General features: G+C 37.6%; 3 protein-coding genes across 3 annotated transcripts in view; 1 reads left to right on the top strand and 2 right to left on the bottom strand.

Moving 5' to 3' along the window:
- LOC108976986 (phospholipase A1-like) overlaps positions 1-773 on the top strand; it is a gene marked incomplete in the record, with an annotated part of 1197 nt that extends 424 nt beyond the window's left edge. The window contains 1 exon segment of the mRNA XM_018946455.1: positions 1-773. Within this exon segment, the coding sequence (XP_018802000.1) occupies positions 1-685 (685 nt within the window).
- Positions 774-2724: 1951 nt separating this feature from the next.
- LOC108976954 (phospholipase A1-like) lies at positions 2725-3851 on the bottom strand (the record flags this gene model as incomplete). Its single annotated transcript, XM_018946410.1, is given in 2 exon segments — positions 2725-3693; positions 3765-3851. Coding segments are annotated over 2 exon segments (1009 nt in total), but the record flags the coding sequence as incomplete, so codon positions are not given.
- Positions 3852-8937: 5086 nt separating this feature from the next.
- The window catches only part of LOC108976955 (zinc finger protein 225-like), a 17607-nt gene continuing 3984 nt past the window's right edge, over positions 8938-22560 (bottom strand). Inside the window, exons 2-7 of the mRNA XM_018946412.1 lie at positions 13047-13329; positions 12667-12969; positions 12214-12383; positions 10322-10487; positions 9578-9661; positions 8938-9275 (exon numbers count right to left, since the gene is read on the bottom strand). Of these exons, the coding sequence (XP_018801957.1) occupies positions 9088-9275; positions 9578-9661; positions 10322-10487; positions 12214-12383; positions 12667-12969; positions 13047-13329 (1194 nt within the window). The 3' untranslated portion in view covers positions 8938-9087. The remainder of the gene's footprint in view (positions 9276-9577; positions 9662-10321; positions 10488-12213; positions 12384-12666; positions 12970-13046; positions 13330-22560) is intronic.

Here is a 22560-nt window from a genome sequence, read left to right as displayed (position 1 = left end):
TCTGAACCCATTGATCCGTGACGCTTACTTGTCGACTGGCAAATTCAACATTTTCTCTGTAGACTGGAGCGACAAGGCACAGACAATTAACTATGCTGCCTCCGTATTGCGTGTGCCCGATGTTGGTAAACAGGTTGCTACCTTCATCGATTTCTTGAACCAGGAAGGTGGTCTGTCTTTCGATAAGGTACATGTGATTGGTCATAGTTTGGGTGCTCATGTATCTGGAATTGCGGGCAAAAATGTACGTAACGGTCGTATTCAGCAAATTACTGGCTTGGATCCTGCCTTACCCTTGTTCAGCTACAACTTACCCGCTAATCGCTTGAACCAAAATGATGCTTACTATGTGGAGTCCATTCAAACATGCGGTGGTCTTTTGGGTTTCTTGAAACCAATTGGTAAATCTGCTTTCTATCCGAACGGAGGTAAAAGTCAACCTGGATGTGGTCTCGATCTGGTTGGATCATGCGCTCATCGGCGTTCATGGGTCTACTATGCTGAAGCTATCCGAAGTAATAATTTCCCGTCTATGAAGTGTGGCGATTATGAGAGTGCTGTAGGCAAGTCTTGTGGTCAGACCTATTCTTCGGTACGCATGGCTGCCCCCACAAATTATGTCAACGCCGATGGTGAATTCTATGTTCCAGTGAACAAGAAGGCTCCCCATGGCAAGGGCGTGTGAAATGCACATTATTCTGATATTTAGAATAAGCAATTGTTATGAAATGCCATAAAATATTGCCAATAATAAAGTTTTAGTATTTGGAAAAGCGTAAAAAATATCTTATTAATATATTATATGTAACGAAACTGGAATGCGTAATGTGGATGCTTTGCCTGCAAAAAGCTGATTAGCGAATAAAAAGTTTAGACATTAGTCTTTATTCGGTAACTGTAAATCCAATCCGCACCGGTAGGGACACAAGCAAACCAGAGCAGAAACGTCACAATTGATGAAAGTGAACTCAGAAAAAACATTAAAAGATGTTTAAGTTCAATCTACTCTATAACGATCCCATGATACTCAAAGGACGGATAAGTTTATAAAAATTATTTCGCGCCACAATCAATATTCTTTTAAAAAAAGCTAGACTTTTGTTACACTTGTAACGGATGACCGAAGATAGGTACTATTTTCAAAAGCCTTTTCAGATCACGCGTGGGTCGTGTCAACCTGTCATCATGTATTTGTTAAATTTTTTTTTTAAATTTCTTTAAATTTTATTACGAAAATTCAGGTTTTGTAAGAAAATGTGTTTGACGCGCTTCGCTCATCTTCTGGTCATCATAATCGGCCCACTGAGCGTACTATTCGCAACACTATCACTCATCTCGACACCCAGCATTCATTATTGGACGAAATTCGACCGAATACCACGTCCAGCACGCAGTGAAGACAATAGTAGCCGTAGAGTGTACATGAAGACTGTGGCGGCGCCATTCGCAGCAACTCAGACTGACGCGTCATGACGTAAAGAACGACTTGGTGCATTTTACGTTGAGATCTTCAATTGAAAGCATACAAAATTCAGCTTGTACAAGAACTGTAGCAGCTCAACCTTCCTAAGCGACATCGCTTTGCTTGAAAAGTTCCAGGAAGATCCAACGTTTTCGTCAAATTATGTTCAGCGGGTCTCATCGCTCAATGGGTATGTAAACAAGAAAAACTTGAGACAAAGAGCAACCATTTAATCAAGTAAAAAAAAAAAAACGGTTAGGGGTGGTTTGTGGGTCGGTGGAATCATTAGTCCAAAAATGATGTCGGTAAGGCGTAGCCGTCAATGGCGACCGTTATCGCGCAATGATAACCGATTATTTGATGTCTGCAATTGAAGCTCGTGATTTCGGCGACATTTAGTTTCAACAAAACGGCGCCACTTCCCACACATATCATCAATCAATGCATTTATTGAGAGAACACTTCGGTGAGCAAATAATTTCTTGTTTTGGGCCGGTCATTGGCCACCAAGATCGTGTGATATCTCACTGTTAGACTTTATCTTGTGTGGATATTCGTCGCTCCAAATAATTATCTTTCAAATGAATGAACTGCTCTTGATCGTTATTTTTCTGAAGGTTTTTTTTTCTTTGTGAATTCTAACATAATTTTTATCTATATAGAAATGTATTTAATCCTTTAATTTTAAAAGAAATTGTAAAATAGTATTTTAGAAAAGTTTATTCGAAGCATCTATGTTCTTATTTCTTCTATGGTAGAATGCCTGAAATTCTTAAAAATTACTCATACGCACCGCAGGCCGTTAATTATACTCTGAACAGTGTACATTCAGTTTGTTATGGAGTTTGTAAAACATACAACAAACGTCGGAGACCCTATACAGTATATATGTATGTATGATCAGAGCATATAGATACCATACAAACTGAACAATTAAAATCACGTCCATGCCCACAAAACTATTTGGCAAGATATCTTCAGAAAATTCGGCTTGAACTATTGTTAAAGGCAAAGGTACAATATCCGAAGAAATTCCACAAATATGATCACTAAAGCTTATAGCTACTTTACAAACAGACCGATCAAAATCAAGTACTTGTATGGAATATTTTGTATTTGGGAAAGGTATTATAATTTCAGTGCATTCGAAAATTCGAAATTTTTCTAGTTTTTTGTGTTTGAAAACCACTTAATTGACCTTTTGAATATATTTATTGAAATTTATTTAAAATATATTTGATTAACAGATAATCACTATTTACCCTTGCCATGGGGAGCCTTCTTGTTCACTGGAACATAGAATTCACCATCAGCGTTAACATAATTTGTGGGGGCAGCCATGCGTACCGAAGAATAGGTCTGACCACAAGACTTGCCTACAGCACTCTCATAATCGCCACACTTCATAGATGGGAAATTATTCTTTTCGATAGCTTCAGCATAGTAGATCCATGAACGCGAATGAGCGCATGATCCAACCAGATCGAGACCACATCCAGGTTGACTTTTACCTCCGTTAGGATAGAAAGCAGATTTACCAATTGGTTTCAAGAAACCCAAAAGACCACCGCAAGTTTGAATGGACTCCACATAGTAAGCATCGTTTTGGCTCAAGCGATCAGCGGGTAAGTCATAGCTGAACAAGGGTAAGGCAGGATCCAAGCCAGTAATTTGCTGAATACGACCGTAACGTACATTTTTGCCCGCAATTCCAGATACATGAGCACCCAAACTGTGACCAATCACATGTACCTTATCGAAGGACAGACCACCTTCCTGGTTCAAGAAATCGATGAAGGTAGCAACCTGTTTACCAACAYCGGGCACACGCAATACGGAGGCAGCATAGTTAATTGTCTGTGCCTTGTCGCTCCAGTCTACAGAGAAAATGTTGAATTTGCCAGTCGACAAGTAAGCGTCACGGATCAATGGGTTCAGAGCGGAATCAGAATCTGATTGCCAACCGTGGATTATAAATTTGGTTGGATTTGCTTTGTTGAAGTGAGATGCAGCCAAGGAAGCGGCATTACCCGAAATGATTGTGTCTGGTGTGGTGGGATTCTCATTGGTGTACAAATGGAAATAGACTACAGTAGCGGCACGACCACCTGGTGCTTGACGCATGGCTTCAGCTTCTTCGGTGGTTATCCATTCGAAGGATCCATCCAGTTGTGGCACGTACCATCCACCTTCACCAGATTGCCTATCCTCATCAATGGGGAAAGCTGAAGCTGTAAAGTAACCAAGGTAGTTTTAAGTGAAATGAGAGGTGTTTGCTCGTTTTCGGTACGAAATAGCTTACCTACAGCTACTGCGAGTAATAAGGCAAGTAGGCTCTTCATGTCTGCTCTTCGGGGAATACCAAATAACTAATATGTTTGAAACGCCAACTTCTTGTGTTTTTATACGAAAATTTGTGCACTAAAAAGTTTAATTATGCAATTAATATTATTTATGGGGCATTTGCATTAATCTGATCATAAATAAGTCCAAGTATTATGGTCAGTGTTGAGGCTATCTTATCACAAAATATTGCTGAGCAGAGATTTTGACAAATAGCAATAATTACTTAAGATTTTCTTTTCATATAAAATCATAATGTATACGGTACAAGGTGTAAGGTGCTGTACGAGGTGTGTTCAAATAGTATCGCGAATTTTGTGTTTTTTCAAAAATTATTTATTTATTCATGAATATCTATTTTGGCCCCTTCAAAGTAATCCCCATGAGATATTATACACTTGTGCCAACGGTTTTTCCAATCTTCGAAGCATTTCAAAAAATATTTTGTTTTCTTCTTCAGCTCCTCCTTCGATGCCGTCTTTATCTTGTCAAGAGAAGCGTAACGTCGTCCTTTCATGGGCCTCTTCAGTTTGGGGAACAAGAAAAAGTCACAGTGGGCCAGATATGGGGAGTACGGTGCCTGCGGCATCATTAGTGTGTTGTTTTTGGCCAAAAAATCGCGCTTAAGCAACGATGTAACATTTTGTACCACCGATAAATGTTGCTTCGGTCCAAGGTAGCTTCTCCGTATGCCACAGTCAACATAATTTCGTTTTTCACACAAAATTTGATGCAGGTTCTTTGATCCATTTTTTTGAATAGGTAAAAATCGAAGACGAGCCGAGCTTGTCGGCATAAGTGAGAGACATGAGTACCAATATAACGCCACAAAAAATTCGAAATTCGAATATACGTAACCCGCGAAAATTCAAAATTCGCGATACTTTTTGAACACACCTCGTATGTGTTTCACACATGTGATAAATCCTTCTATATAATTCTCTGAAAATATATCGCCTCGATATTATAGTAGCTCTTCATTATTAAGGTCTAGTTTAAATACTGTATTCAGATATATTATGGGGATATCCAATAAGTACTTATTTTTATTGTCCGAAGGCGCAACTATCGAAAGATTGATGCCCGTTCTTTTTCTTTATTGACTTAAACACGGCTTAGGTCGTTCTCTCCCTGGTATTTCCAATGGAGTGGTGATCTTCTTCTGCTTCCCCCAGCAGGTACTGCACCAAATACTATCAGAGCTGGAGTGTCTTCATGACCTAGCCCGCATAGCCGTTGTCTCTCAATTCGCAGAACTATGTCAATGGCGTCGTATATCTCGTACTGGAGTACAGGGAGTTCTACAAGAGTGCGTAGACGGTTGCTGTCACAATTTCAGCTGTATTATTTTGACGGTGCTGAGAAGTGACCGTATCGGTTAGAAATATGAAAAGGAAAAAAAAATCGTTTAGTTATTTTATTTTGATTGAGATCAAAGGGCATTTGATATATCTGCTGGAGGACGAAACGGTAACAGTTTATTCTATTATGTTGAATTAATGGGACGATTCGATGCCGATTTGTAGGAAAAACTGACTTATTTTGCGAAAAATGCTTTTCAACCATGACAACACACCGGCCAAATTGGTTCAATTTTGTAAGAAGGAACGCCTCAATGGAAAATTACTTTTTTTTTTTACAGGTATACTATAGTTTGGTTGGATGTGATGACCAAAGTAAAAACTAGTGTCAGTATTAGCTTTTAGGTAAGAAAACCTTGAAAGTGGAAAACGGATATGTTTGGGGTTTTGAGGTTGACTGTGTTCCAGCCGAGCTCTGAGCAAATGTTATGTTCAATTTACCTTAGCTCGGTGGGTAATGGCGGTTTGGCAAATACCGATCTCTCTTTTCAACTATGGAAAGAAGGTTCAAAGTAAACATAGAAAAATTTGTTTTTTTGGCTCGAAAATTGACGATGAAGTTAGTGCGGGATATACTGTCCAGAGTTAGGCATAAGACAGCCATTTAAATTACTCTACCACTGCAGTATATTTCAAATTGAGGTCTTTGGCCTTTAATACACCTGCAGGCAATTCCAGAGGCAACAACTACGTAGACAGCCAAGCAGCAATCAAGGCAGTAAAAATTCATAAATAAATAAAAATTATTTTCTAATGTCATCATTTTCATCATTTAATGTCAATGTCCAATATCGTAGGTCAAAAACAAAAAGAAATGCGTAACTCACAGCGAAAAGGTTAAAAAACGTCCATAAATAACGAATCACGTTTATAAACCGTCTGACCAATTTAGTGATAAACATCTTTTATTGCTCACGATTATATACTTATAATATATATGTACATATAAGTATGGTGCCCATTTATAAGTGCGATGTAATATATTATATTAATCAAATAATAACCACATGCTCTTGTCACAACTTTAAATGTGCTGCTTAAGCGTGCATAGTTAAGGCTCAATGGCTCAATTGAATTGTTGATTTAATTACCGGCAACTACCGGGTGTTCCAAAAGGGATGATATGATTTCTAAGTGTCCATTCGATCATTTTTATATGTAATGATCTGTAATTGTTTTTTCATTGAATTCAGTAAAGTTTACAATTTCATCTTCTTCTTTAGTGCCGTAGACACCCCTTATGCGATTATAAACAGCGTTTCCAACAGCGCTCCCGTCGTTCTTCCTTTTCGCCGCTTGGCGTCAATTGGAGATTCCACGCGAAGCCAGCTCCTTCTCCACCTGATTGTCCATGATTTTGTCTTGGAACAACTTGAAAACGATAACCATTTTTTTAAGAAAATAAGAGAATCATCTTCTGCGATGAGGCTCGCTTTCATCCGAGTGCTGCGGTAACGAACAAAAGGGTCGATTCTGGTGCAATGAAAAACCACAAATTATTCATGAACACAACATTACGGTCCACGTCCAAAAAAGGTTATAATGCGCTGCAACCGAATTAATGGCAAGAAAAGTTCGGAGATTGGATAATTTAAAAAAATTGTGACATTTAATGGTCTCCAAGAAGTTGTGATTTAACACCACTAGACTACTTCTTCTGGGATTACTTGAAGTCGTTGGTCTTGAGCGATAAACCAGACTCTTTTTAAACTTTAGAAGTTAATATTGAAGGAGCTATTCACTATATACGAATTGATTTAGTGGAAAAAGTACTCGAAAATTAAGTTCATCGGATTGGTTTCCGCAAAAGAAGTCGTGGAAGCTATTTGAATGATGTTATACTCAGAATTTAATTGTATCGTTTGCACTTCACAATATGTAAACATACAAATAGCAACACGTGCTGTATAAGATATTAACCCTTACACCACAAACTTTTGAATTGCACTAAATCGAACCGTGCTATTATCTCTTTTAAGAAAAAAAAAAGAGAACATTCCGTTGATCGTAAATTTTAATACGGTACTGATATCAGCGAAAAGTCGCTCTATAAAATAAAGTACTAGCGATTCGCAACAATCAGCGCGATTGAATAATGACAACAATACTTTTATAAACTCACACGTGATTCAACAAATTATAAAAGTTATACGTTTGTTCGTAACACCTAATTCTAGTTGTGATAGATATGGAGTTTTATATATGTATATGGGATAAATGATCAGGGTGACAAATCGAGTTTAAAAAATGTCGAAGGGACTATAACTTTTCCAGCCTTAAGACACCGAATATTTGGACTTCAGTACCAGTGACTGATATTTTACAGAGAATATTGGTTAATCTGTGAGATATGTATATTATAGAAATTTACAGAAATATTTTCCTGAGAATAATGAGGTCTTGCGTCTAAAATGGGTAAAATCGGCACAACAGATTTCCTAGCCCTCATGTACGTATGTTTGTAGCTAATGTAACAGTATTCGAACTTCCGGCTAATTTTATAATCTATATATCGGTCAATATGTGAGTTATCTTAAAGAAAATCAGAGAGTATTTTTCTATGATAAGATATCTATGATATCCTTCTGCCAAAAAAGGTTACAACTGGGTTAAGATTTCAGCTAGTTCCAATCCCATATAGTATACCTAATACAATTTCTAGTAGACATACTTGTATACATACATATATGTATGCCTATCTTTCGACAGATGAATATTTTAAACACTGAGGGACTAGTTCGCGTATATGGAGACGAAATGGAGTTATAGTGTCCCCCAACGTCTCTTTTTGGGTGTAACAAACTTCGTGACAAATTTTATATAATATGCTCAAGGCATAAAAAATAGATTTTTGAAAAGTGATAACTGCTTATCCACTAAGGGATTACATGGGCTTATGGGTTTCAAAAAATCGATCTTTGTCTTTATCTTATTAAATTCTACATCATCTTTAGAATATTGTCTTATATTTTCAAGTTGATCCGAGAAATAGTTTTGGAGATACAGCCTTGAGAGCATCTATGCTCGAGGCTAAGTGCGCCGTCTTTAAACGCGTTTTTCTCGAAACTGTGTTTTGGGAGTCGGTACTCAACCGATCTTCATGACATTTTACACAAAAAAAGTGTCGCCAAGTGTAATTCAAAAGTGCGGCGTTTCCAATAAGTCGTCCTAAACTGTACTTACATACCTGTCATTGTGTTGAAAGGCTGAGTGCTAGCATAAAATTTCGCATACGTGTGTACATACATACAAACCAAATTTGCCGCCAATGCGCGTGGCAACAGCGGCAACTACACACATACATACATAGTTACATATGTATGTATATGTGGCACAGCGGCGGTTCAACATCAAACACTTGCATTCAGTTATTGTACTTGGACAAAAAAACAATTGTCAGTATCTATTTTATTGGCTTGTGCTATACTGGCTTTGTATTGTCACTTAAAAAATATAAATATCCTTAAGACTAGCTTATATTTAAGTGGGGTATAATGTACACTGGGGAGCTTATAACTAGCTATATAACTAAGTATATTCGAATGTCTATTTGTTTGTTTGTATAAATATATGCCAACAACCCCCCCGCATACCTTAATATGTGCATAGTAGAGTATAAGTATTTATATTTATATGTATGTATGTTTATAGTGGTATGTATGCATTTATATATATATATATATTTACAGCAGTCATTATTTTGTTGGTGTTTATTTGTTGATTTGTGTGCGTTTGTTTGTATGCGCCGCATGCATGTTGTTATCGTTATCGTTTTTCGGCTTTATTTGTGGCTCTTGTTGTTGTTGCTTCATTTTCATGATTTTATACGTTCAACGTGGTGGTAGGTGTTGTTGTTACGTTTGTTAATGTTGTTGTTGTTGTCGTCGATTTGTTGTTGTTGTTGCATTTTTTTTGTATTTTTTACTTGTCACTACATTCCGTTGTGCCATTTGAGGTTTCATCTTCTGTGGTTGTATCGCCCCCCGATTGAAAACCAGTCTTGTTGTCAGTGTCAGTTGAATTGTTCGAATCGGAGCACCTTGTGCAGACTCCCTGCATTAGTGTAACGTACACCTTGCCGCAGCGAACACATTCATCTTGTGGATCACCTGAAGTTAAGAATGGAAATTAATGCTGTGTGCTGCTGCCACTGCTCTTGCTGGGGCGACTGCTCTAGAAGTGCGCCGCAATCACACACACATACATACATACACATTTAAACTAAGCAGACCTGTGTGTATATATACATACGTCATACTGGCCAGCAGTTACATACATACATACGTATGTATATGAGTGTTCGGCTTTGCGCCTGCGTATATGCCTGCAAGTTTGTCTGGTTGTATGCGTGTATAAGTGGTGTGTGTGTGTGCGATGTGGTATAATGAAAAAATGTGGTAGTTCAACTTACCTTCATGTGTTTTCATATGAGCTCGTAAATTGCACGCTAATGCGAACTTCTTGTTGCACAATTCACAACCATGGGGCTTGTTGCCTGCAATGCCAATGTAAAAATTTATTATGATTTGTTTTTATTTTTTCTTAGTTTTTTTGTTTTTGTTTGTTTTACTTTGATTTTGCAAAGTGTTACTATGTATTTGCGCAAGCAAAAAACTATTTAACGGTTAATGCCAATTTTTTCAATGACAAATTTTTTCGAAATTGCGCTAATTTCACAATTTTCTTATTCCAAGCAAAAAAAAAAAAATATATATAGATATGCATGTATGGTATGTATAGTGTTTAGCAGCTGCGCAATCATTATTTGTCAATATATTTTATAGAAATAATTTTAATTTCGCTGGACTTATGCCACTCAAACGCGCTGTCATTGTAGGTGTGTGGGCATACAGGTTCACCAGTTTGTATGAGCAAAAAGTACCCACATAACTACTCAACACTTATTTGCGCATATTTATGCATGCCATATAATGTGTACATACCTACACACATACAATTTATAGATAAGCACATATTTACTTATGAAATAAATCTTAAGCTGATTGTGTACTTATAAGTACTCAACCATTAAATGTAACAGCAATTTGTTGCTATTGAAACAATGCGTCAAATACCTTGTAGGTATGCCATTTCTGCATATATAAACATACATACATGCATACATAAGTGTTAAATGCGTGTATAATGTACCAACCTGTATGCAGGAAAAGATGATTTTTGAGATTTGTCTGTTTCGAGAAACCGCGGAAGCAAATGTTACACTTAAATGGCCACGAGCCACTATGCACATACATGTGTGATTTCAAATCGCCGGGTGTTGGAAAGGATTTGGAGCATAAATTGCACTTATGCGGCTTTTCCTGTAAAAAAGGTAAAAATTTGACATTTTGTTAGCACTATTAATCTAAATAAAAAAAATACCCAAATAAGTTCATACATAAAAATTGCTTAATACCATGCTCTCGATTTTTGTGTCTAATAAAGTTGCAGTATGCAATTTAAATTTATTTTACTGATTATGCTTAGAACTGCCAAACTCGAATATATTTCCAGAATTGTATTAGATTAGGGGAAAGTGAAAAAGAAATATGCAGTAAAAATGAAAAGGGTTAAAAATCAATGATGTGGATCTTATTAACCACGGATGGGCTTCGCTATTTTGTCGCTTTTTACAAAACATGATAATTGTGAGTCGAATGGGTCCATGCTTGCTCGATCTCACACTCATGGAGAGCATTATAACTGCAGGTGAGACAAGGGTTTATGAGTTTGACATGAAAAGTCAACCATCGTCGGAATGAAGGGGGAAAAACGAGCCGACACCAAAAAACCATGCCAAAGTCGCGGCATTCGTGGCTTGGTGCATCATGAATTTGTTAGGTTACGTTAGGTTAATCAATAAGCCACGCATAGATCAGTTTTAATCCTTAGTGACATCAGATGGAGTTCAGTTGCCAGGTGCATGAGGAGTAGTTATCCTTTAGGACGCCTCCGCTTAAAGCAAATTTTAGCAGGCTCTATGACCTCACCTCCTACAGTGTACCAAACTGTGGGAACCTCAGATGCTTAGTGCGTAGTCTTGCCACGGTTCATTAAGGAGAACATCGAGCGCTCAAAATTACCGAAGTAAGAATCTAATGAAGTTTTAAGTATTTGGTAGTAATAGAAAGGAATTTTGGATATATTTTAGAGTATTGTGAACCTATTGAAGGTTTACAGAAAGCTTATAACACTACCTAACTCCATTCAGCCTTGCAATTAAATTTCAAACAACTGAAGAAATACACAGGTCATTAGTTCTAGATAATTTACAAGATAGTTATATATATAGTGGCTCGATCTGAATATAAATATAAAGAATATCTTAGAAGATTGAAGCGCTGCTAGTCAGTTTGTATATCAGCTGTATCCTAAAAAGTATTAATATCGGTGGTTCCGATAAATCAGCAATTGATTGGTAAGGGAAGGACGTATGCATTCAAATTGATTTCTCAAAAACTGAAGAACTAGTTCGCGTATAAACAGACAGACAGATAAATATTGCCAAATCTAATGAGCTCGCTATATAGCAATCTATACCAAGCTGATTTTATTTATATCGTATACGTTAGAGGTTCCCCTAATATTTCTTGTTCGGGATATAAACGGTTATACATACTCTTTCATAACATTCTGGTTGAATTTGAAGTCACTACCTTATGGCTTAGAAAATTTGAAAAATTTTTGTGTCAAAAATAAAGTCTGGGACTTGACTTTCTTCCTCTTTATTGACGTAGACCCAGCTTACGGACTTGACTTTAAACCACACAAATATTTTGATCGGTGTTGGTATTGTTCAAATCCCTAAATGGGTTATGAAATAAACTTAATTTCGGTCCCCACAATAATTTAAGAAGGAGCATGTAGATCATATTTGAATAACAGTTACCAAATTCCTAATGCAGTCTGCAACTATTTGTCGATCCTATTGCAACCCTTTCTTGTTAATTTCTCTTATCACAATTACTTAAACTCTATTGCCGCACCCTGTATGTTGATATACACCTGCCGACTATTTTATATAGCACTGATAAAGGCTACACTCACCTTTATATGTGTCATTCGATGATAGTACAAGTTGGAGCTGGCCGTAAACCGCTTGCCACACACCTGACATTCATGCGGTTTTTCACCCGAATGTATGCGCCTATGCGTATTTAAACTGCTCGACGTGCTAAAGCCTTTCCCGCAAACCATGCACACATGTGGTTTCTCACCTGCAATTGGACCAAAGCAAAAACAAAAAAAAATGGAATTTAAAATCATAACTTTTCGGATACAAAATAATATCGCGTTGAAAGCAAATATAACAAAAAAGATAGTTTTTCGAAACAGAAAATCAGCATCTTCACACTCTTCACACATATACACTCGCACACATGCACACAGCCACGCCAGGAATGCATTCTTTGTTTTTGTTGCTTTTATTTTTTTAACGAAATGCAACAGGTGCAATTGTAGTCGTCTGCACCGCTGCGGCGCGTCTGCCTGCCTGCCTACCTGTATGCGTTCGCATGTGTCGCTTAAGTAGACTAGGTCTATCGAATGCCTTCCCGCAAACATCACAAGGCAGCAAACAGCGTTCACTTCGGCCGATTCGTGTGCGTTGCGGCGTTCGCTGATCACGGATCACTTTTTCACAGTTTGTTGAGTTTATAACATCACTTACGGGCTCATTTAATGATATCACCGAACCGGATAGATCACTCGATATTGACTTGTGTTCATCTTCACTACTCGAAACCGGTGAGACGGGTAGTGAGATACGGTGCAGCAGGGAGGCAGAAAGATCAATTGGCGAATCTAACAAGTAGCGAAAACACAAAAAAGAACAATAATTATAGACCGCGTACCCACTTGAACAGTCAATAGTTAAGTACCTTTCATTATGGAATCCATCGTTTGGCGATACATAGATATTCGCATACGCATGAATAAGACTTCTTCGGGTCTTTCGGGCAGGTAGAATACAACAAGTTCGTGATGCGCTGCTATTGGTTTTATCGCTTCATATATGGGTTCACCTTTCACTTTCGTACAAATCATATTTACATTTGTATCACATACGTTTGAGACACGCAGAAAGCGTATCCAATTACAGCTACGCACTGGTTTATGAAATGCATCAGAGATCTCATCGTACAAGCCGAAACGATGCCGGATCTGAAAATATAAGAAATGTGGAAAGTGTAAATTTTTATTAAAATGTTATATAATTGAAAAAGTATTAACGTAAACCCTAACATATAACAGAGTTTAAAATGTATATCTTCCTATTTGCTAGCATAATAAAAGCAATCTTCTGATGATGAGGCTAGAAAACAGACAGTCTCGATAGCTTTCCCATAAATGGGAGGCCATTTAACTGGCAAACAACGAACGAGGCTGACGACCAAAGTAAGGGAGAAAAGTCAAGTATAACCTAATCAACAGCGAAGAGGAAGCCCCTATGCCTCTGCCAGCCTTTTACGAGGGTAAATCGTCAGCCCTGGAACAAGGCTCGAATCTAAAAAGCCAGTCACCTACACATCTTAAACTTATTGATTGATAACTGATCCTATTTTCGACTTACTTTCGAGCAATTTATTTCAAAACATTTCTATGAAGAATATCTTCGCCATTTTACCCGTTCGTCTGCTAATCTGTGAATTGTGCCGCTTGAGGGCATTGTCGGCTAAGCACCAATAAGAAGTGAGTGTATGGATTCGTCGAAGCCACTCGGTCTTCGGTATTATAGGTATTATAGCGCAAAATTTCATATATTTTTCGTAGAATCTTGTTTTCGTATACTCCAAAAAACCACTTCTTATTTTTCGAGTAGGATTAAATATTTTATAGCACTCAGTGAAAAACATCTAAATAAAATAAGGTTAGTTAGTCTTGGAGGAAGCTTGGTATAGAGGTTTACTGTTACTAGCTCTCTATGAACTCCAGCTCAGCCATTAAGATAGCAGTATATCTGCTGCTTCAGAGTGCAGCCTACTTCAGATAAGTGACTATTAACTTCAGTGCATTCAGGGTTGGTGCCTAGAATAGGAGTGCCTCACCTCGTTATCAATATCATCGAGTGTCTTTGTGATAAGACTGGTACCGTTGTCGGTGGAGTGGGAGTGAGTCGCTACTCCTGTGTCCACTTCTACCAATAGATAGCTGGGCTTAGCGGAAGTTTGGTCAGCGTTTGAATCGCAGGAGATCTAGTGATCTCTTTGCCCTCAGTAAGGCTAGCCTCTCCCTAGTTGTAAGGCTTTTAAAAGGTCTTTGTCCTATTGGCGTCAATGCTGTTAAGTTTTCTATCTTACCAGACGCCATCTGCAGAGGCTATATGAAAGAATATGAGGTGGAAACAACTCAACTCTTACATCTAGACTTGGGAGTGCATACATTCAGACATTCCACCGAACTGGCGGGAGTGACAATTAAACGCCTCTGAAAATTTGTATTGTCTACTAAGCGATTTACTAAATTTTTAAGTTCGAACATAGGAGTTCTTATTTTCTATGGACGATTAGCCATCTAACCTAACCTAACCTAACCTAAGGTTAGTTTACCAATTTATATTGTATAAACCAGTCAGTAAAACTTTACATTTGGTGGTTCCTAAAGCGGCTTTATATCTACACTTTAGATCCTATATTTGCTCAGGGGTGATGATGTGGGAAAGAAGAAATATTCTGAGAACATGCTCAAGCAGCGCTCTTCATACAAATTTATTTTGGTGTAGAGAAAAAGGAGTTTGTAGCTTCTTTGTTGTCGTTGGACTCCTAGAATCCAATGTTTTGTAGTGTCATCCGAGTTTCGTGGTTAATTGTGTGAGAAAAAAATATGTTCGGAAGTAAATTCGGGTATAACCTTAAGACCTAAAGGGTCTTAATATACGTATGATTATTACCCATGCTTTTACTATAGCATGGCAAAATATTATTTGAATAAGGTTTGTTCTGTCACGGAAAGCGGAAATATYCCATGAATGTAGCGCTGTATTCAGTAAATAATGCATTTGGCTGCAAAAGTAAGCAGAAATATTGCGCTTTTTGCGGGTGTTATAAGCAAAAATTGTTTAAAACACCTTCGATTAAGGTAACAATTCAGTGAAATTATGACTGCACAGCGACTACATAGAAAAATTAATCAATAAAAATGACATGCTCTCCCAACGACAATCGTTCCACTGCTGCAGCAGCTTAAAAGCACTTAAAAAACAACAACATTACACTAATTCTCTTGAGCATGAAAGTGCTAAAGATCATGCGCATAAGTGCAGCGGTAAGTGGAAATTTTCGAATAAGCGCATAAGGTAACATGTTACAACAAGAAGTATGCAACAACAACAACAAAAATTCAATATGACATTTGGAAATGCAGTGCCAGGCAGCATTTGATAACTTCTGCTTTACGCATGCAAACACTAATTATTTTTTTCCGCTACTACCTCGCTCTCGCACACTCATCGCCAACATAATTTCTTATTAATTTTTTGTCGATTTGTTATTGTTGGTTTTTCATCGGTAGTTACTTAAATACATGTTAACCTCTTGTTGCCATCCACACTTACATATGTACGAATAGGTTTCGTGATTGACGGTATTTCTACGCTAAGCTACTGTGTTATTGGTGTGTTTGTTGCTATTATTGTTGTTGTAGCTGTTGCTTTACCGCTGTTGGCTGTTGTTATGATTGAAATGACGTGAAGCCGGCTGCTGTGCTGTGTGCTGTGTGCTGTGCGATGCTGCCTTGTGCGGTTGTTCTGTTCTTGATGATGAGTTGATTACAGTTCAAATTATTTAAGCGCGTTTTGATATTATTCGTCTTTTATGCGCAGCAAGTGAGATCAACTTTTGGCCATATATGCATGGACATACATACAGATTTACTGCCAACAGATCATCGCACCTTGGCGCATAGCACCGACATAAATATCAAGCAGCTACAGAACCACACAGCTCATCACAGCTCACCAGAGCTGAGCTCTCGCTCGGCTTAGCTCAAGTTCAGCCTCATTTTCAGCATTCAAGCAATGTCGAATCTCTTTGATGTTTCGTAGAAGTGCTCGTTGTTTACCTTTCGTGCATAAACTCATAAGTTATAGTCATGCAATTTAAATGTTGACTCTTGTGGTGGCTCTTTTGTTTCTGATTTTGACAATGACAGGAAGCGCAGGTACAACAAAAAAAGCACACAAAAAAAAAACAACAACAAAGAACTCGAAAACATCAACTACTGATTTTTAGTCATTAATGTAAAGACTCTACATTCAAATAAATATACTTAAATAACTTTAAATACGGTTGAATACTTATATTTACAAGTATTGTATATATGTGTACGTATATACATATATCATGCATGCGTGTATGTGTGTGCTTGCGTGCACACTTATTCCAAAGCTGGATTTGTACCGAAAATGCCGTTGATACTCATAAAGCCACAAACATGCGTAGCTTTGTGCATTTTCATAGAAAAATAAAACATTAAATTTAAAAAGTTAAAAAAAAAAACAATAAGAAATGGAAGAAAGAAAAAAAAATAATAATAATAATAAAAATTACATTTCACCTACGATTATTTTGCCATTATGCAGAGCTTTTAAGTGGCATACCAGAAATGGTGTGCTTGAGTAGAGTTTTCTAATTCTATGTGCCACAACAATTGACAGGCGGTACAAGCGATAAGGTACAGGCAAGAGCTTAGCTGCAGAGTCAGAAAAAACAAAAAATAAATAAATAAGTAAGGAAGAGATAAGTTCGGGTATAACCGAACATTTCATACTCTTGCAACTTTCAAGGAATAATACCATCAGGCACTTAAGGCTTGTTAGTTAGATGAGGAAGGAGCGGACGCAGGTGGGGACTTAGGAACTACGGGAGACTTCTAGTGTGCAGGGTTATCATCCAATTTCAACCGCTTTTAAAAAGAGCGCTACAAAAGACTATTTTTTATTAAACAAAAGCGGTTTTGTGATATAAATGAAATTCTTTATTCAGTACTTACGATGCCATTAAGTATGGAGCTCGATTTTTTTTTCATGACCGCCACGGACAAGCCTGCAGAAGTCTTGACGCTGAAAAAAGTTTCGATGGTTTGAAAAGTCAATTTCTCGTACGCTGGCATAGACCATAGACTTGACGTAGCCCCATGGCGTCAAATCGCACGACCGATACCGCTAATTAACTAGGCCAAATCTGGAGATAACACGTTGACCACACTTCGTTTTCAATAAATCGATTGTGACATTGCTAGGGTAGTTTGTGGCGCCGTTCTGTTAGAACCACAAATGTCTAAGTCTATATCATCCAGATCCGGCAGAAAATATTCGGTTAACATTAAACGATAGCGATTCTCCTTCACAGTAACGCGCAGGTCTTGATCATATCGGAATATATTTTTTGCCGGATACAATGGTGACTCATGGAGTACGTGTGGATTGATGTCTGACCAATGACGCATATTTTGCTTATTGACGAAGTCATTCATCTAGAAATGAGCCTCATCGCTGAACATAATTTTTCGATGAAAATCCGGATCATTTTCAAGTCGTTGCTCAGCCCAATTCTCGGACATACCACGTTCTGGTGATCAAACGACTTCATTTCTTGCGAGAATTTGATCTTGTGAAGATGTAGACCAAGATCTTTTCGCAAAGTTCGTCACAACGACGTCACCAAGATGTCGTTTGAGAACGAAGTGGGAGAGACTGATCCAAATCAATCTTTTTCAATTGATGCGCTAACCGCAGCAATATTTTTGACACTACGGGCACTTCTTTGTCACAATTAACCAAAAGTGAAATTCAACGCTGAACACAATTTCTTTCAGAATGAACTTTCTTCTGAAAATCGTGATCGGTTGTCATCTCATTTTGCTTCCATTCACCGAACGTATGATGCGGTTGTTAATTAATTCTAGCAGGAGTTGGTCAAGATCTTTTCCAAAATTTTTCATAAAGTAGGTTGTTGCGCGCGATGTCGTATGAACTCATTTGGGCCTTCTTGAATACTCTGCACCACAACAGCCACAGTAGCAGAAGGTTCTGAGTATGCGCATTATCCATTAGAGAAAACACAGTGCAAAATCGAGCTGAGCTATTATGTTGATCGAATATCGGACGCTGCGCGCATAATTTCAGTTATAAATTGTAATAATAAAGTTGTCAAGAAATTCACGTAGAAGACTGATATGGACCGTTGATTCGGACGGACGGAATTACTCTGGGAAAGATTTGACTACTACTTAAAGGTTTGTTTCAGAGTCTATTTTTTTAAATAAAGAAATAACGAACTTCACGAGTTGAAATCGGAAACTTTAAGGCTATTTTTTAAACTAATAAAATGTTCATGAAAGACAGACCTACCATAATTTTGAGGGACTAAGTTGTTATGTGTAACTTGGATGCACGATAACCGCTTCATTAGGTCCCTCTTAGAATAAAAGCAACTGTATCGAAAATCAAAACAAGCATTTGGAAAGCTCAAAAATCTGTCACCTCAGTTATCCATTGGATTAAAGCTTCGTTTTTTGAAATCTGATATAAAATCTTTTCTGGTATTTGGTTCTGAGATTGAATGTCTCTCCTAGTGATTTACAAGGACAGCAATTCTTTGCCAATCGTTGCCTTCGCTGAATAACATTTAACAAATTTATTACCTGAATATTATTGCCAATCAAGCACAATGGATTTCTTCATAACAAAATCAATTGTGCAATGAAATCTCCAAGCCAAATGGGATTGGACTTACACAAATTACGGCATGGCAAAAATGTTATTGAGTGAAACCCAACTGGGCAGAAGTGCGCCTGCAGACCTAACCACAACGCGAGAAGGTAGTTAGAAGCTGACTTTAGATCAAAGGGAATAAATAGGTACGTAAACAAGCTGATAGCAGCGACAGGAATGATTGAAAATACTTCATTATGGATCTCTACTCCTTGCAGAAGTAACAGGAACATATATAGATAATATTTAAGTTCCATAAATGAATCTTGACAACTGCGAAGCGTGAAGCAATGGTATTTACTGGCATCCAAGGGAGAAACTGCAAAGCAACGCTTAAGTCCTGTAACTGGTATCAAAGAGAGAAACTTCCTAATCTCCAAAAACCAGAATTGAAAGGATTCCAGTTTTCTTGCTTTGAAATTATGGAGCCACTATTATGTATATTATGGTAAGCCAGATTAAAACTGCTTATATGGTTATTGCAAAATCTTTTCAGCCTACCATCTTCGCATTTGTAAACAACGGTCTGGTTGCTTGGTTCATGAGTCATGAATGAAGTAGACTGCGCTTTCAACTATACATATATCCTTATATGCAATATAAATTGCAATTCTAGATAATTTCTCAATGAAATGTAAAACCATTATCCCACGATTGAATGCCATCAATTCTCATCATCACCTTATCAATCCCCATTCAACAGGCCAGCCGTGGTCAGCTGTGGCATAAATATGTGGGATTTAACATTAAACTTGTGGGATTTTCTTTTGTTCTATCATCACAACGTCATGCCATTTACTCGCAGGCATATTAAATAACTCCAATTCACAAATGCATAACGTCTTTGACATTGCACATATTTGCACACACATTAATCAGCATCGTCATCAGCCAATATGTTATGTGATTGATATTATGATGGATTGTGCGTTGTGCAATCGTCTGCTAGCGTCACGGACATTGAACTTAACCAACGCCAATGACTAAAACTAATGCCTGTTTCTGCCATAAATGTAGTAACCGCATATCGATAGTATATTATACGCGTAATAGTTGTTGCTATGGGTTGTGACAGCAGCATTGAGAGCACTTGCGTAGCGACTCTAAACCAGTACAACTGTGCGGAAAATCACACTTTCACTGATTGAAAATGGATGAAGATTTTTGACAGCAATGCAACAAGTGCACACCAGACTTATTTAGAGCGAGCAAATATTTATAAATATGTGTGTGTGTGTAAGTTTGTTTATTTATGTTGTTTATAAGTGTTTGAGGTATTTGGAACAGGTGTTTGGTGGAGGTGACATAAAGGATGCATTTGTGAGTTAACTTGTTTAAGTGTGAGGCCTACAGGACACAAAAACGCCTAAATTAAATTTTTGAAATTTTGAGAGTACGAAAGAGGGTACGGACTTTCGCTCTTTAAGCCTTTATTAAATATATATTTGAAATTATTAAAAAACTGTGTTGACGCCTTAATATAAAGTAGCGGCTACTAAGCTAGTAAGGGGCATGCATCAGCTTCTTTGTAGAATATGTTCGGACGTTTAGAATTTAAGAATAAAAGTAAAAGGAAAAAACCACAATCTTCTCCAACTACCATAGAATAAGCCTCCCCAACATCACATATAAGGTTCTATCGAGCGTACTGTGTGACAGACTGAAGCCTACCGCCAACAAACTGATTGGACCTTATCAGTGTGGCTTTAGATCTAAGGAAGATCGACATATACCACCTCTTCACCGGTTTTAAAGAAGCCTTCGACAGCACGGAAAGTAAGCTGACGTTAAGCAACACCAAGCGAGGTTTCAGACAAGGATACTTCTTGTCCTGTGACTTCCTCAAGCTATTGCTGGAGATACTAATACGAACTGCAAAGCAAAATAGAGAAGGTACAATCTTCATTGACCTCAACATTCGCGTCTTTGGTTCTGTTTTCTTCAAATAAGAAAGTCAAGCAAATGGGCCGTCGCATTCGCGATTTGACTTCTACGTTACTGTTGACATTCATAACTTTGAAGTCGTATATAATTTCGTCTATCTAGGAACCAGTATTATCACCAACAACAATATCAGCCTGAAAATCCAACGCAGAAAAACTGTTGCTAACAGGCGCTACTTCAAACTGAGTAGGCAATTGAGAAGTAAAGTGCTCTCTCGACGAACAAAGACCAAACACTATAAGTCACTCATTATTCCCGTCCTGCTATATGATGCAGAGGCATGGACGATGACAACATCTGTTGAGGATGACGTTACGAGGTTTTGACAGAAAGATTCTGTGGAAGATTTATGGATCTTTGCGCATTAGCCACGCCGAATACCGCATACCGCGGCTACGCTGGCTAAGTTATGTCATTCGAATGGACGAAAGCACTCCAGCTATGAAAGTATTCGACGCAGAATTTAATTTATCCAAGACTGACATTTATATTCAATCCCGTAACGGCATTTATTATTTTATTTATATGCAAATGTATTTGTATTACAATTGTATATGTGTATATATGTATGTAAAATAGATCAAAGCGTATAAATTGCTGATGTTCATCAAATTCCCACGCATCTTGCTGGAGGGTGTGTTTTTTCCTTAGATCGCTTGACTTTTGATAACCAGTTGAATTAATTTTGACGGTTTTGCGGTGAGGCGTCAACAGGAGTCACTTAGGTCGGCGGTCCAAGCATGTCCGTATGTGCATATGTATGTTCAACACTACCACCGGTACTCACATATGTGGTCTAAGAAAAAGTTCTCAGTCGTGGTCATTCTCCCATAACGGCGAAAAGACACCGTCGTGAAGACGTTCTTTAAGAAGTTCCCATGTTTTCTTAATGCTAAAAAGCTATTGTTCAAAACGCTACTTTTACACTTGTTGCACACGGAAAACGGGAAGGGTGGGTTAATAGTTGAATTTTGATGTTAAATTACCCCACGTAATGTTTGCATGTATGTGTATGTGTATATGCAGTACATAGCGGTCGGGAAGTACAAATATTAAACTGAACTAAAAACGCATAAATTGTATGTGTGGGTACAACTACCCATAGTTAATAGTTATTTACAAGCACACATACCTACATACCCACAAAAGTCTTGGTAATAACGTCGTTGCTGGTGCTTACTAAGCGTGAAAAGAAAAGACGTTATACTTAGACATTTCTCAAGATGCCAATGCTTAAGACAATTATGCTCATTTGACGGAATTGCATGCTACGCCATATGAAGACACACTATTAACACATTCATACAGACATACACATATACACACAGAGTTGACAGCCAGCCATCCCGTTTAATCGGGAAGCGTGGGAATTTTCCCACATACACTTAATGAATTACTGCCCATCCACTAGGTGAGGGTGAAGGTGTGTTTCTATGCGGACGGTATGCGGGCTATAGCGTATTTAGAACCCCTCTGTATTATACGAAATTGTCGACTTTCAACAGGTACAAAATTACAACAATAAATATATGTTAAGCGTTAAAACTGTTGCATGCGCTCATATTTGTGGGTATTTGTATGAATTTGTTTGCGGCTAATTATGTGAATTTTACGTGTATGTGTTTGTGTGTGTGTAGGTGCAATGTAAATATGTTTTGTATGGATTTAAAATCATTGTATTTATATTCATAATTGATTTTTCGCACATAAATATTTTTAATTAAATTTAATATTATATT

Source organism: Bactrocera latifrons, unplaced genomic scaffold (assembly GCF_001853355.1).
Source record: "Bactrocera latifrons isolate USDA-ARS-PBARC rearing strain unplaced genomic scaffold, ASM185335v1 scaffold_82, whole genome shotgun sequence".
Taxonomy (NCBI): domain Eukaryota; kingdom Metazoa; phylum Arthropoda; class Insecta; order Diptera; family Tephritidae; genus Bactrocera; species Bactrocera latifrons.
Note: the sequence above shows the minus strand (reverse complement) of the source record. Positions and strands in the feature narration are given on the sequence as shown.